Here is a 16,853-nt window from a genome sequence, read left to right as displayed (position 1 = left end):
TATTCATAGTTGTGAAGAAATAATAACAAAGAAAATGAAAAATTCTTCTCTATTTATTAATGCGAATTATTTTCGATTAATAACACGAATTTCAATCTTGTGACAATTTCCAAAATGGAAGGTGATGGTGCTGCACAAATGAATTGATTCTTTCGCGAAAACTTTAGATTTTTTATTTTAGCTCTGTATCCCACATTTTTCTTCTTGATATACATTATTAAAGTTTCATATTTGTAAATTTCCCTTCTTCTTCTTTTGTGAAGAAGCTCGAAACATGAAATATTATATTTGGTCATAAAAAAGCAAAATGAAGGGTGTTTTTTTTTAGGTATATAACTTTAAGTTGGCATTACTATTCGAGATGGCGACCGATTTAACAGCTGTTAAGTGATTTATTTTCAGTTTGGTTTGGCAATTCATCATGAATAGACTCAAGCCTGAACAACGCTTGCAAATAGTACAATTTTATTTCGAAAATAATGATTCTGTGCGGAATACGTATCGCGTACTACGTCCATTAGCGATGAAGCGCACTTCTGGTTGAATGGCTACGTCAACAAACAAAACTGCTACATTTGAAGTGAAACTAATCCTCAAGTGTATGTCGAAACACCGTTACATCCAGAAAAACTTACTGTGTGGTGCGCTTTATAGACTGGTGGAATCATTGGTCCGTACTTCTTCATAAACGATGATGGCCAGAACGTTATAGTCAATGGTGATCGGTATAGAGCCATGATTACTAACTTTTTCATTCCTGAATTGAACAACCATGATGTCCAGGAGCTGTGGTTCCAACAAGACGGCGCAACATGTCACACAGCTCGTGCCACAATCAATTTATTGAAAGACACGTTTGGTGACCGCCTAATTTCACGTTTTGGACCTGTGAATTGGCCTCCAAGATCTTGTGATTTAACACCGCTAGACTACTTTCTGTGAGGCTATGTTGGTCTATGCGGATAAGCCACAAAACCTTGACCATTTGGAAGACAGCATTCGCCGTGTTATTGCCGATATACGTCCACAAATGTTGGAAAAAGTCATCGAAAATTGGACGTCCAGATTGGACTACATCCGAGCCAGCCGTGGCGGTCATATGCCAGAAATCATATTTAAAATGTAATGCCACAAGATTATCTTGCGGATTAATAAAATTCATGTGAATCGAATAATTCATCGTTGTTTTATTGCAATTTAAAGTTCTATAGCCCTAAAAAAAACACCCTTTATTTTGGTCATAAATAACAAGGTGCAAATTTTTTTCGAGTTTAGCAAAATACGTTAATAATAGTTTAGTATTTCATAGGAAGGTGAAGAACACTTTTCAGTCGAACCTGCGTTTTTGGCTGAACATAGAATATAAGCAAGTTCTACACATATTTTAACGTCGGGCAACTTTATGAACGATATTAGCGGCTCAAACCTAAACTGAATTAAGCTCTTGGTATCCTTCAAAAAAAAAATTTCAAAATCCTTTTTTTCCAGGCCCTGCTGCAAGCCCATGACGTCGTTGCCCACGAGATATATGGCGAAGACGCCATGCGGGTCACGCCGCCCCCAATGCTCCCCTACCTCAACGGGGGTGAGGAGCTGGACGGGTCCAATGGAGAGGTCGAAATGGAGAACGTGACCAGGGTTCGACTTGTACAGTTTCAGAAGAACACCGACGAGCCTATGGTGAGTGCGGAAAATCTCGTCCGTTTAGTATTCCAAAAAGCTTCTGGTGAAGTGAATTCTATGGGTAGTGATTTATTTTTGCCTAACAATGGTTCTAAAAGCTGAGGGAATTCGATAAATTAATGATTTCAAGTTTGTTATTGATGTAATTTTCAATAATAGCATAAGTGTCACTTATGTAGTCCAGTAGACAAATACAAAAGAAGGGGTCTGCTGGAAAATATTCCGAACTTAATGTAACTTCTACAGGTTGTTCGGGGGTGTTATGGATGACTCTGTTAAGTTATCTAACACGAGGACCCTGTGCTAACTTGAGGAGAATCGAAGAAACTAAACATTTCCGGACTTTGTTCCGGTTTTTGCTCATAACCTCTAAGCAAAGTAGTTTTTGACCAAAACGTTCATTTTAAAAGTTGTAGACAATTAAATTCTCCACAATTTTGTATCTATAAACTTTTTCGTAAATCTAATATCAATTGAGATACAGTAGATCAAAATTATAATCCAGTAGATAAATAATCCCTCGGTTTGACGTGGTCTTTATGGTACGCCCTGTATATATACTGGAGTAATATGGGTATTCTCTTTTCTTCGAAATTTCTGAAACTTGAATTGCTGTTGAGTTTGAATACGATTGAAAACGAGAATTTATCTGTTTACATCTGTTTAAGCCGATAACGATGCACACGAATCGAAAATTATTTCAGTTTGTCAATATAAAAGGGGATACCATAAGTGTCACTTATGTGAAAATTTTTCTTTAACTACTTTAATGGTAGATTATTTGCGAGTCAATAAGGATCGCTATCATCATTTACGTTTAGACCACTCTGTATATAAATAATGTACCTATTATACTTCAAATCGTCCGTTGAATCCCAATTTTGGATGATGCTTTCACCCACCACAATAAAGGATTATTATCCTTATTTCGCGAGCGCGTTCGCCGCGTGCCTGATCCTCCGGATATCCTCGGCCGACCATAAGTCTTCATTAGAATGCAATAAATGGACCCCGTTAGCAATTAGCGCGCTAATTAAAACTTTGTGTACACATTTAGGGTATCACCCTGAAAATGAACGAGGACGGCAAGTGCATAGTGGCGAGGATAATGCACGGCGGCATGATACACCGCCAGGCTACACTGCACGTCGGCGACGAGATCAGGGAGATCAACGGCATCCCGGTCCAGAACCAGTCGGTCAGCTCCTTGCAGAAGATTCTTGTAAGTATCGGTTTTATTTTCATGTTTCGATCTGGATGGAAATGTTATCATAATGAGATTTGAAATTGAATTTAAGTGTCAATATAAATAGTGAAGGGTTTTTTTGTGGTTCCGGAAGTAAACGAAAATAAAACACACTTTTCAGGAGGTGTTGACATCATCAATAGTAATTGATATTGATATCTCATAAAATATCTGACAATGAACGAAATCCCAACTCTGAATTTTTTATAAATCACTGAGGAACTTGATGTCTTTGGACTCACCCTGTATATCTTATATATGTAAGGAATTATTTTTCTCTATTGTGGATTTTAACCAGTTGTATGAAGAATCGATACATACCCAATTTGGTTCATATATTCGAAAAGGTTCTTCACAAAGGCCATTTTAATAAAGTTAATTTTCTCGTTCAATTCGATATCATTAATTTCAAGCAAAAAAAATCGGTCATCATTTGGCGATATCGATGAGATTTTACGGTTTGAATGACTCCTTTTTCATTTTCAAAGAAGCACCGACCAATCTCTCCACTAGACTTAATTGCACTTCATACCGTGCCTTTTTTTATGTATGTAGTGATCTCTTAGCAATAACATGAAGCTTTTCACTGACCAAGATGCGACAAAATTTTGCTTGACTGAGTGAAAGCATATGCTTCGTTACTAAAGAAAATTCGATTCGAAGAATCGTCATCCAAACGTTATTCTTCAAGGACTTGGGTCCTTTATTTTAGCTCCATGGTCAGATGACTTTGTGTTTTTGTATCAACTGAACCTTATAAGGATGTTGATGCAAATCCAGATGCAAAATACTCCATGGCCTGCCGTAAGAGAAACCCAAAAGTTGTGCGCGCCAAGAAATAGATATATTTGTATCTTCTTCAACACTTTTATAACAGCAATATTTTTGGTCGAGCTTAAATTTCGTTTTTATTTTGATGAGCAAGATATGCATAAAAACGATTGATTATCTCGAAATTATTTTATTATTAGACATTTTCAGTTTATGTAATGTGTTTTGAATATTTCCAGAGGGAAGCAAGAGGCTCGGTAACATTCAAAATTGTTCCATCGTATAGAAGTGCCCCTCCTCCCTGTGAGGTGAGTATCCCAGATTTTTCCGCCTCAATTCTATTCATCTGTCATTCGCTACTAGTGTAAGTTTCAACCCACTTGATCTTAGAGTATCGCTTTCAGTAATATTTTCATGTTCTTCATGAAATATCGCCTTAATTGATCATATAAACTCTAAATGAATCAATCTGCAATTATAAAAACCTATTGGTGAAGTACAAAGATATATTCGATGTATTACAAATAAGCAGATTTATCGAAAAGCATCCCGTTAAAATTTTTTCAAAAATGTCATCCGTTTCAAAGATATTGAGATTTTTGACTCATTTTCTTGAAGGGACACCATATATATAAATATTTTCTATTTATTTCGAGATTTAGATCATTTTGTGTCCACTGTATAATTGTATTCGAGGCATATATGCCCTATTTAAGAAACATAAACTCCATATGTCTAGAACGGTAATTAATTTCTATTATTTGTTATGTTATCTTATAAACCATAACAATTACTGAAAAAAACGTTTTGGAATTTTTCTAAATCTCTAACAGAAATGAAGATATAGCGAAATGTTTGAAACAGTCATTTTTTAAAAACGCCCTGATACTCGAGAACGAATCAGCATATCTATGATCTGCTTTCTGATATCTGTTTATCAAAAAAATAGATCATGAGTCCTTGAAGATTGTTTCTCTAAGTCTACTAGTTTTCGAAACATTCAAATTTACGACACCCTGTATAGTTATTTTTATTTTGTTTGATCTTATATTGCTTTCATTTTTTCATTAATTATTTGTTTCATCAGAATTATATAGTATTGTATAACTTTTCATATATTATTCAATGGATTCCAAATTTGACTACAGCTCTATAGAAGCATTCTTCTATAATCGGAGTAATCCGGATATAAACAATCTCAATACCTAATGCATATTCTATTTCGTTCTTCTAGTTATTCCGGATAAAGCCCCTACCAGTGCTTGTAAGTAAACTTGAATTTGGCTAAAGCCACCATCTGCTTTGTTGAGGTAGTAGTGCATAGTTTTCTTTCCATAACACCTTGTGAAATTCTGCTTTTTCTCTCTCAAGTAGTTAGGTTATAAGCATGTTCCCCCCATTTAACCCTTATTTTCCTCTGTGTCTGTCTCCCTGTGGATTTTGTGGGATGAAACTTGCATTACGTTGAATTTTTTTTTGTATTGTTGGAAGGCATGAAATGAGTTTATTCCAATCAATTCAATGAAAACCTTATTTGAATATTGTTAACTGGTAAAGAGCACTATAGTACCTAATGTTTTCACCTTACCCTATGCTTGTAGAAAGAGTTCATACCATTCGCATTTCCGAATGATTTTTGTTGTGCCAAGTTAGGAGGTTTTTAGTCAAAAATAGTCTCCTCCTTTGCAGATCTTTGTACGTGCTCAATTCGACTATGATCCTCTAGAGGACGACCTCATCCCTTGTGCCCAGGCTGGTATAGCTTTCAAAACAGGTGATATCCTCCAAGTAAGTCAACTATACTCAAACTGAAGAACGATTTTCACGAAAAAGGTATAAGGAAACGTGTAACCTTTTACAGAAGTAGAAACAAGTGTTTTCTTGATTACTAGTGCAAAGATAGCATCTTTACTCACTAGTTCGAATGTTATTTTCTGCACTAGTACGAAAAAAGGATTACTTTCTGTAATACTGCGGAAAATTTGGACTTTCTGCACGAACATAATGCTTAAACGGCTTTAAATGCCAACAGAATTGAAACATTCCGTCTTTTTTAGCCGTAGTTCTTTCGGTTCTTCACTCGTCATTTTGCTTACTGAAGGGTGTTTTTTTAGAGCTATAGAACTTTAAATTGCAATAAAACAACGATGGATTATTCGATTGACATGAATTTTATTTATCCGCAAGATAATCTTGTGGCATTACATTTTAAATATGATTTCTGGCATATGACCGCCACGGCTGGCTCGGATGTAGTCCAATCTGAACGTCCAATTTTCGATGACTTTTTCCAACATTTGTGGCCGTATATCGGCAATAACACGGCGAATGTTGTCTTCCAAATGGTCAAGGGGTTGTGGCTTATCCTCATAGACCAATGACTTCACATAGCCCCACAGAAAGTAGTCTAGCGGTGTTAAATCACAAGATCTTGGAGGCCAATTCACCGGTCCAAAACGTGAAATTAGTCGGTCACCAAAAGTGTCTTTCAATAAATCGATTATGGCACGAGCTGTGTGACATGTTGCGCCGTTTTGTTGGAACCACAGCTCCTGGACATCATGGTTGTTCAATTCAGGAATGAAAAAGTTAGTAATCATGGCTCTATACCGATCACCATTGACTGTAACGTTCTGGCCATCATCGTTTTTGAAGAAGTACGGTCCAATGATTCCATAAAGCGTACCAAACAGTCAGTTTTTCTGGATGTAACGGTGTTTCTACATACACTTGAGGATAAGCTTCTCTCCAAATGCTGCAGTTTTGTTTGTTGACGTAGCCATTCAACCAGAAGTGCGCTTCATCGCTAAACATAATTAAATGGACGTAGTGTGCGATACGTATTCCGCACAGAATGATTATTTTCCAAATAAAATTGCACTATTTGCAAGCGCTGTTCAGGCGTGAGTCTATTCATAATGAATTGCCAAACCAAATTGAGAATAAATCACTTGACAGCTGTTAAATCTGTCGCCATCTTGAACAGTAATGCCAACTTAAAGTTATATACCTCGAAAAAAAACACCCGTTACTTTGGTAAACATCTTCAGAGATTTCTAGATCGTAGATTGTAACTCGAACCTAGATAACTCCCATCTGACGACATTATTAAGTTAATCAACTCACTTTTGCTTTATTGTAGACAAATTTGAAATTGAATCATCTTGACACGATGCGAAAGTACTAGCATCAAGTACTGAACCCTGATAGTGGGTCCATCATCTGTATATCTGTACACAGTTTTCATTGAATAACTCCACAGTATTTTCAAGTTTATTTGTAGTTTTCGAACGAATAAACTTATTATTATTATCAACTGCCTATTTTTGTAAAACGTGAAAATCAATCAGTTGATATCAATGCACCTTAGGGTTTTTACAACTTTTGTTTTTTCGTATCAGATCATTAGTAAAGACGATCACCATTGGTGGCAAGCCAGAAAGGATAATTCCGCAGGATCAGCAGGACTAATCCCTTCGCCGGAGCTGCAGGAATGGAGGGCCGCATGCGCAGCGATGGAAAAAACCAAACAAGAACAAGGTAACCTAATAGTGAAGCTTTTCATCTAGCAAAAGAAAAAATAGAGCGCATTAACAAATACCGAAGATATATCAAACGTATCTTCCGTTTGTAATATCGAGTCGGCTGAGCTTAGATATCATTCACTTAAAGAAAATCATCTAGAAGGCCCATACACCAATAGTCGAAGCTTAGGAGATTTTGTTGCCTACAAGAAACAGTTTTATGATGATTTATTATTATAGAATAATCATTTTATCGAGCTTTTTTCTCAGCAGTTTTCTTCGAATTGTCTTAAAACGCTTTTGAATGAATGCCCTTCTTTTTACTTTGCATGTTCCTTTGATTCAAACAAACACGTGTAGATTATTGAGAAAGTGAATGTTGAGAAAGAGAATTACAAATCTCAAGTCTGAAAAACTATTTTTATCAATTCTCAGCTTTCACCATCATCTTTTTATCTTCATTATTCATTGCACTGACATCTTGACAAAATTGCATGTTCGAAGAAACATTTTTAATTTTTTTTTCAAATTCAAACTGAATATACAAAGAATAAATTACATTTTTTCTAAAATTATCTTTCTTGGCATAACCAACAATAATACTTTTTTTCGATTTCAAGTTTTTAAAGGACAGTGAAAGTTAATCAAAATATTATTCTTATTCCTGTAAAACCATAAATGGAAACCAGTGTACAGAACACTTGTTTATAATTACAAATCGGGGTACTCATGTTGAAAAATGCTTTTCCAAGGTGTCGAATTGAAATGTTTCTTCGAAAACACTACAAGTTTAGTTTGAAATATTTCCCGAATTATGTGTGACTCTTTTTCTTCTGAATGGCCACAGACCTGGAAAAAGGATGTTCTCATGCTAATGGTTGTGATGGTTCCACAGGTATCTCTTGTCTTTATTATATTTCCTTAACCCAAAACAGCATTTCGACATTAAATGAGGTTGAGGCTTGAGGTTGTGTATTGCATTCAATTGGAAATTCTCCTCATCAATTAAAACTTTTTTTCATTCATTATTTCCCCATATTCCACTCGGATATTACTTTGAAATCATTAGATATGGAAAAAAAATTACAATTAAAATATTATTTGTCTCTAAGTTATTGAAAACTTGATGAATATACAAAGAAAAAACCATTTTGGAAATTTAAGAGCCGATTCTGGGAAAATTTTGAATGAAAAAAGTGTTTTTCGTCAAAAGAGTCTATAGTTGAATTCAATGTACAACTTTAAGGATCATCCTGTATAACAAAAATCAATTATTTCATATCTATAAATCTACTCCTTTGAATCTGCTGGGAAAAACGCTTTGATTGTTTGAATCAAGATGAGGCAATTCTATGACTTTTAAGTGTACCTAAATGTTGTCAGATTTTGTTAAAATTCGCAATTTTTCTTCAATTCTTTAGTTATTCCCTGATTATTTAATGACATTCAATTTGCATTTCAGTCAATTGCTCAATATTTGGTCGTAAGAAAAAACAATACAAGGACAAATATTTAGCAAAACACAATGCTGTTTTCGACCAATTAGATTTAGTAACATATGAAGAGGTTGTTAAGTTGCCTAGTAAGTATGATCGCCCTTTTCCTAATATCCAGAGCCCAATTAACAAGAGTGTTGCTTTGCAGTGACTGACCCCGCCTTTCAGAGAAAAACCTTAGTTTTATTAGGTGCCCATGGTGTCGGCAGAAGACATATAAAGAATACCATGATAGCTAGGCATCCGGATCAATATGCTTATCCAATACCCCGTGAGTATGCTACCTTATGATATTCGCAAAAAACCTTGCTCACTAACTGAATCGCATCCTGACATTTCAATAATTCAATCAATCGACATTAAGATGCAATAGGGAAATGAAAATGTTATTCAAGACTCAGGAAGGCTCGGCAATATAAATGTTGGGAAACCCTGACTTATTAATTCAGGGTGATTCACCGGGATGGCCTATTAGACGTTTATGGAAAACTAATCATAATTTTGAGCTGAAAATTTGCATATTGGGGTTTCAGACAATGATCTTTCTCCCTAACCCCTACTATTTTTGGACGTAGTATCGACTGAAATAATAAAAAATATAGGTTCTAATTTGAAAATCTTGAGTTTTGATGAATTTGAGTTGTCCAAGTTCATGATCCTCTTATAAACACCCTGTACATTTTTGTCCCAAACCGCGAACAGTCTTATAATGCTACGTATTTGCGGAATCGAAAAAGAAGAACAATTTTTCGAAAAAAGCTTTTTCTGCTGAAATACTCAAAAAAATGTGAGTCCCCATCGCCACCTTTTTTTCATAAGAATCCCAATAACTCATGAACCGTTGAATTTTTACCCAAGATATGGCATATTGCCGAAATTGCCATCAAAAAAGCTATCTAATGATGCAATAATATACTGGGTGTGCCATTTGAAATAAGGAAGTAGTAGTATGTTTCCGGTATAACCGGAAGTTGTAGAGATCTGAAAATATTTTAGGAAGAAAGATCATTGTCTCAAACCCCAATATGCAAATTTTCAGCTCAAAATTATGATTAGTTTTCCATAAACGTCTAATAGGCCATCCCGGTGAATCACCCTGTATTATTATTATTCCACTGAATTGGGGTCGTTACGGCTCTGTCAGCCTACCGGGAACTGCGACCAAATTGATCTTTTGTTTTTAACCTTACCTTTTCATACAAACCCAAGGAGGAGATGCTGTAAACAAAATCTCCTACATGCTTAGGAACCTTGGCTATTACTTCTTGAGTATCCAGAACTGACTTCCCTATGTGAGTGGTTCTTAGGCCAGTCAGCCCAGGAAATTTGCACATTATATGTTCGACTGTTTCTACCTCCTTTCCAAAGTGCCTGCAGATCATCATCTCCTGAAAGCACCACAAATTTTTTTGCCTGAGCAAGACCCGGAGTTTCCCTACAGAGGGTTTTCCTATTGTCCCTCCCCCATTGTTGGACCGCTGTCTTCTATTGGTATTTTCCAAGCCCACAGAAGGGCTCAGTGCCAACAGGTTTCAACCTTGATGCCCTTTATGCGAGTTCATCGGCTTCGTCGTTTCCTTCAATATCACAATGCCCCGGTGCCCATAGTAGAGTTACTTTATTGCCTCTGGCCAGTTGCTTTATGGTATTACGGCACTACCATGTCAGAAGTGATGCCTGGCTATATGGTTCCAAGGATCTCAGCGTGGCCTGGCTGATGTAAATATGCAAGCCTTTCAGGTTTCTTTTGAGAAACTCTTGGGTGCATTAAGTGTAGACAGCTAGGATATCGGTTTGCACGATAGAGGACACACTTCCCAGGGATCTAGAGATTCTCGTTTTAGGCTCATCTACTCCAATACCTGTGCCTCTTACTGATTTTGATCAATCTCGGTACCATATGGAGGACTTTTCGTCCAAACGATTTACGAAGTTTATTGCACTGAGACTGTCGTCAATGACCGTTTCAAAGGGTGTTTCGAAATCAAAGATAGTTGGCATCACATCTGAGAAATATAAATAAATGTTGGGAGACCCTGACTTACAACTATTCCTTATGAACTAACCACTGGATTAAATGTAACTAAACGATAATGACAAGGACTGAAAAACGAAGCTAGAGCGAGAATTAGAACTATTCTGAAGAGCCACCACCTCACAGAACTCTATTAAGTTCTAACCAACCCAGACTAGATGGTCTATTTCGAAAAGTTCGAAGCAAAATCTAATCAGTGCATACATCAAGATTTCTAGGCATCGTAGGTAACACAAACAATATTGAAAAATGTTAACTAATCTTCGGAAAGCCGAAATATGCCGCTTTTTGATTAATGATCCTAGAACTGCTCTTGCCTTACAATTGATTGAATTATTTTTCGCCTTATGGTTAGATCAACTCACGAAATTTTTTTTCTTTTCGGGTAACTTTTCTTTCTGTCCCCAGATACAACCAGACAACCAAGAGCCGAAGAAGAGAATGGCAGGAACTATTTTTTCGTCTCTCATGACGAGATGATGGGAGACATTGCCGCAAACGAGTATCTGGAATACGGTAAGCAACAACTGCGCAATATCTCTTTGCTGGTTTGTTTCACTTGAACGGTTCTTGTGAGCAACAACAAGAAGAGTTGGGAGATGAAAAATTCTTAGATTTTTAACCTGATCTTCTGCCTACAACTACGATAGGCATCTTCGGAAGTTTTTATGTCGTTAATTATAAGTCGACCTTTGTAAGATGCCTACTCTAGTTATAGACAAAGTGTCAAATGAAAATACACAGTTAGAAATGAAGAAAGTCAGGAGCTTTTGTGCTCTCGTTTGTTCATGCACATTTGGAGATCCCATAACTGTTAAAAGGTATATATCTAATTTCTGAAGACGCTTGAGTTTGCAATTTTATTTTCAACATAAAATTTTAAATTTTGGGTGTGCTGAAACTTCTCTTCGATGCACTGGAAAAGTGTTCTATTTTATAAAAACGTATACTCATTAATTATTTACATTACTTGGAAAAATCAATATCTTAACTATATTTTACAAGCACCATCATTCTAATAATGTTAAACGAATGATTCTTATAAAGGATCTTTCTGAGAGTGCACAACTGATAACACAGGTATTTAAGAACTCCAAATTAAGAAAAACTTATCCATGAAAGCCTTCGGCTTTAGGTATACTTCCCAATTCTTCTTGTTGAGCGCTAATTCCGCAAGAACCGACCAGGTGTCGCTTTCAACCGTTCTCAAGATTGGCATGTAGATGTCCGGAGAGAAAAAAAAAAGAGAGAATGAAACCAACCGCGCTCGTCAAAATTCTGCATCGTCTTCATACCCCCTCCCCCTAGATGTTCGGTGTTTCGAAAACCCCGATCGTCTCAAAATTCGTTCACCAGTCAACAGTGTTTGTTAAAGGTACGCACGAGGAGGCTATGTACGGCACCAAGCTGGACACGATCAGAAAGATACATCAGGAGGGCAAGATGGCCATATTGGACGTCGAGCCGTTGGCGTTGAAGGCGCTTCGCACCGCCGAGTTCGCTCCCTACGTCGTCTTCATAGCAGCTCCCATCATACAGAACGTCAATGATGTAAGTAAAAGCAATCGATAATTCTTGTCCTCTTTGCATGTATTTTTCCACCTATTTAAGTTCTTTCCTTCCTGAAAGATTTGTGCTAACTAAATTCTCCTTCTACAAACCTGGTTCAGGCCTACTTTTCTGTTTTCATATTTATCACAGTTTATCTCGATTTTTTTTTCTTCGATCGATTGAATTATAATATAAGGTTGGGGAAAAATGAATTTTGTTTTTGCCGCTTTATTTCCAATTCAAGTCAAAAATGTGTCGTTCCGTTCGATAACTTGTTGCTAACAAGTATCTATCTTCATAATGCCCATCTCACAGAAACCCTTGTACCTATTGGCCAAACCTCCAACAACCAATTTCCGCAGGCCTATTATGAGGCCAAATTTGTACCCCCAAAGCGAGTTGGCTATGACAGGAACAGGTGGAAGTTACTTGGTGATATATCCGCACTATAGGGTGCATTCATAAGAATTTCAAATCTGAGCTTCCAGAGCTTCTGGTGCATCATCAAAGTTGTGTGTGGCCTGGCGTTGTCCTAATTTAACAAGCCACACACAACATAGAATCTTGTGTTTCGTCTTCCGGTTGCTCCTTGAAACTTCTTGGTGTGACATTGATGCCCAACCTGAGCTTCTCACTTCATGTTGATATGATGATTCCGAGACTATCGAGAGCAACTCATGCTATAAGGAGAATCAGGCAGCTCGCGAGATCCGAAGCTGCAAAATTGACTTATTTTGCACACTTTCATAGTGCTCTCAATTTTGGCGTGCTCTTTTGAGGCGATTCTTTCGAGAGTGCCAGGATATTCAGAAAGCAGAAGATCGCTTTGAGGGTGCTGTGCGGGGTGCATTGGCGACAAAACTGTGGCGAATTGTTCCCGAGGGAAGGAATTCTTACCTTGCCGAGTATTTTTATACTTGCCTGCATACTATTTATTTTCGACCATCAAGAAATAATAGAGAGGAACAACTGTCATCGTGAATATGAAACACGAAATCGTGATCATTTCAAAATACCATATCACAGAGTGAAAGCAGCTCAAGAGAACGTAAATCACTTAGCTATTTAATTATATAATAAGCTACCTTCCAACCTAAAAACGCTTAAGAGGGGACAGATGAGGAGAAGACTCAGAGGGATGTTGATGGAGGAAGCCTATTATAGTGCCAAATAATTCCTCGATGATGACCTAGTCTGAATTCCGTTCGATGTGTAGTTGTTTTTCAAAGTGTGTTTGTAAACAATGTAACAATTTGTGTTATACATATTTTTGTATGATTCTAGTGACTCCCCATGTAAGTTTGATGGGTCAAAAAACTTATTTACCACAGTTTTTATGTAGATAAATGAATAAATAAATAAATAATGTTGATAATTTCAGTATGACGGCAGCCTAGAGAGATTAGCCAAAGAGTCAGACATGCTGCGGCAGGCATACGGCCACTACTTCGACCTGACGATAGTCAACAACGACATCGACGACACCATAGCGGCTCTGGAGAGCGCCATCGAGAAGGTGCAGACGACACCGCAGTGGATACCGGTGTCGTGGGTCTACTGACAGCAAGCGTGCACGGAATTCGGCTCTCTCCAGAACTTCTGAGCTCTTGCCATCGTCAGTTTTCTCAACTTAATATTCGTGTTACTCGAATCGCTCCTGATCGCTATGCACTAGAAGTTTGTGCAATGAAAATTCAAAAATGTATATACGTAAGAGTAATATGCCTGTTGGTTGGTTAAAATAAGGTGATATTCAAGCTGAAGGCTTCGTTTTTGGTCGGGTTTCATGTTACAGAAAATAAAGGTCCATCTCGGACGGTTCAACTGGAAGATGCTCCACGTGAAGATAAGATTATCTCCCTCGAGGATAAAATGTTTCCTTGAGTCATATCCGACGAGGAGGTACATTTTTCATTGCAGCATTGGCAGCCAATGCTAGAATGAGGAGTATACTCGTTGGATAGAGCCAATTTTTAAGGAATTGTCGTTAATTCTAACTTACTGTCGTTTTTCAGAAGAATCTAAAAGGTTCTTCAGCGATTAAAATATAGGATATAAGAATTGCCAGACGGGTCTTTTAAGTTCGATTTCTGCTCCATTCGAAACACGAAATTTGGTGTTATATGTCTTGTATATATTATCAAAACACTGCCATCTCTCCTCTTCCCGTTGAACTATCCGCGGACGTCTGTTGATCCGGAGGACGAAAGTAACATGATATACTAAGGCTGGAAAACTACATCGAACACTCAAAATTAATAAACTAATTGATAATGTAATCTAGTCCAAATCGGAAAAATACCCCGAAAATGTTACCCAAGAAGAAAAACTGTAAATAAGTATTTTTCCGGTCTGCAATTTGAACTTGAATACATTCTGTTGATAATTATTGATTGCCACATGTGATTCTGATTTTCCATTTAGATTGTTGATGAGTTTGTCCAACTCCTAATTTTCTAGGCATTGATATTATAATTAATTAATTGATACCTCTAAGATAGTTATGTACATATAGATTTTTACTGAAGTCGTTTGTGAGGATGCAGTCTTGCCTTGGTCTGATCTGGTGAGGAGGCGGGAAGAATTCAGGGTATCAGCTATAAAGTATACAGGGTGATTCACCGGGATGGCCTATTAGACCTTTATGGAAAACTAATCATAATTTTGAGCTGAAAATTTGCATATCGGGGTTTGAGACAATGATCTTTCTCCCCAAAATATTTTCAGATCTCTACAACTTCCGGTTATACCGGAAACAGACTACTACTTCCTTATTCCAAATGGCACACCCAGTATATTATTGCATCATTAGATAGCTTTTTTGATGGCCATTTCGGAAATATGCCATACCTTGGGTAAAAATTCAACGGTTCATGAGTTATTGGGATTCTTATGAAAAATTTTTTCGAAAAAAGCTTTTTCTGCTGAAATATTCAAAAAAAATGTGAGTCCTCATCGTCACCTTATTTTTCATAAGAATCCCAATAACTCATGAACCGTTGAATCTTTACCCAAGGTATGGCATATTGCCGAAATTGCCATCAAAAAAGCTATCTAATGATGCAATAATATACTGGGTGTGCCATTTGAAATAAGGAATTAGTAGTCTGTTTCCGGTATAACCGGAAGTTGTAGGGATCTGAAAATATTTTAGGTAGAAAGATCATTGTCTGAAACCCCAAAATGCAAATTTTCAGCTCAAAATTATGATTAATTTTCCATAAACGTCTAATAGGCCATCCCGGTGAATCACCCTGTATTTAACATTCTTCTTCTTGTGATGTCACCTTCAGCTCTCCGTGTAGTTTTGGAGCAAACTTGTCGTGTTTTCCACCAAGTTAGTCCAATCCAAGACTGCATCTCTGACGACCTTGAAAAAGCTACGCTGCTTAAATTAATGGTTATATTATTGAAACGTTCATAGATTTTATTGCAATCCAAAGAGTTCTATTATTTATCTGATATTAGATGGGTATAAAATGCATATTCATTCCTCATTTTAAGCACTATAAAACGGTCTTCTTCCTAGCCTTTGGCTCGACCAAAGAAACATAACATTCCATTTTTTAATTGATTACGTTTTTACTTACACTGATTAAGGTTACACAGGCCGATACAAGGAGAATATCGACGCTTTACTTAAATGATTTCTAATGGAATTTTTTCTTGAGGTATCCGGAATAACATGAGAATCTAGAGAATGGAGGATATCGTTCTGAACAGGTCTAAAGTACGTGAGTTTTCATCCACATGCAATTTGATTTATTTTTCGGTGTATTTCCTTAGAAACACACCGAAAAAAAACAGTCTAATTTGGCCGGTGTGTATACAGGGTGTCCCGTAAAATGTCCATTATAAAAGTCTTACCGTTTTCGAGATTTTTTTTTTTCGGAAAATAATGAATTTTTGCCCCTTTCAATAGTTTTGTCCTTACGGTTGGTACAATTTTACACCTTTTTGTTTAATTTTTTCAGTATAATATTGCTGAAGAATGATTTTAACCATTACATCAAAAACATCCTCCGAACATTTTAAAGGGGGGCTATGAGAAATATTTTTATTGGAAATTTTGGTAGTGGATTATTTTGTTCATGAAGTTTAACCCAACGTAGTGGAACCAAAATGTACCTAGCTACTGCTGCACATTACACCAATAAATTGTTTATTTTATAGTGATTCTCGAAAAAAAAAATATCTCGAAAACGGTAAGACTTTTATGATGGGAATTTTATCATAGCAGGTGGGTTATCCTTTGATCTACATTCTCCCTCGGTTTGACGTGGTCTTTACGGGACACCCTGTATATCAATATCAATAAACTCTCAAATTTATTGATATACACACCGACAAAATTAGTGGAGTGAACAAAATATCAACGGAGTTTGCAGTTCATTTTCTGTAAAACCCTTTGGCCCAATCTATCAATTTTTTTTTTTTTTAGTTGTAGCTTGTGCACTCGAGAACTTACTGATTAAAATTGAGATATCGCAATTATTAAAAAGATGAAATATCCAGAAAAGATAAAGTAACGTCTGAGCGTTGGTAAA

The 16,853-nt window shown here is 36.7% G+C and overlaps 1 protein-coding gene across 4 annotated transcripts in view; it reads left to right on the top strand.

Moving 5' to 3' along the window:
* Nucleotides 1-14,695, top strand: part of LOC123671538 (peripheral plasma membrane protein CASK) — a 368,319-nt gene extending 353,624 nt beyond the window's left edge. Inside the window, exons 11-21 of one of the 4 annotated variants that reach the window (XM_045605441.1) lie at nucleotides 1,489-1,680; nucleotides 2,741-2,905; nucleotides 3,940-4,008; nucleotides 4,935-4,964; nucleotides 5,375-5,488; nucleotides 7,102-7,240; nucleotides 8,687-8,806; nucleotides 8,869-8,991; nucleotides 11,164-11,271; nucleotides 12,131-12,306; nucleotides 13,688-14,695. In XM_045605441.1, the coding sequence (XP_045461397.1) occupies nucleotides 1,489-1,680; nucleotides 2,741-2,905; nucleotides 3,940-4,008; nucleotides 4,935-4,964; nucleotides 5,375-5,488; nucleotides 7,102-7,240; nucleotides 8,687-8,806; nucleotides 8,869-8,991; nucleotides 11,164-11,271; nucleotides 12,131-12,306; nucleotides 13,688-13,867 (1,416 nt within the window). In that variant the 3' untranslated portion in view covers nucleotides 13,868-14,695. The remainder of the gene's footprint in view (nucleotides 1-1,488; nucleotides 1,681-2,740; nucleotides 2,906-3,939; nucleotides 4,009-4,934; nucleotides 4,965-5,374; nucleotides 5,489-7,101; nucleotides 7,241-8,686; nucleotides 8,807-8,868; nucleotides 8,992-11,163; nucleotides 11,272-12,130; nucleotides 12,307-13,687) is intronic. The other 3 variants (XM_045605442.1, XM_045605444.1, XM_045605443.1) reach the window with 3 other exon arrangements.
* Nucleotides 14,696-16,853: the final 2,158 nt, after the last annotated feature.

This window comes from Harmonia axyridis, chromosome 1 (assembly GCF_914767665.1).
Source record: "Harmonia axyridis chromosome 1, icHarAxyr1.1, whole genome shotgun sequence".
NCBI lineage: Eukaryota > Metazoa > Arthropoda > Insecta > Coleoptera > Coccinellidae > Harmonia > Harmonia axyridis.
The sequence above is the reverse complement of the archived record's forward strand: the minus strand, read 5'-3'. Positions and strand labels throughout refer to the sequence as shown.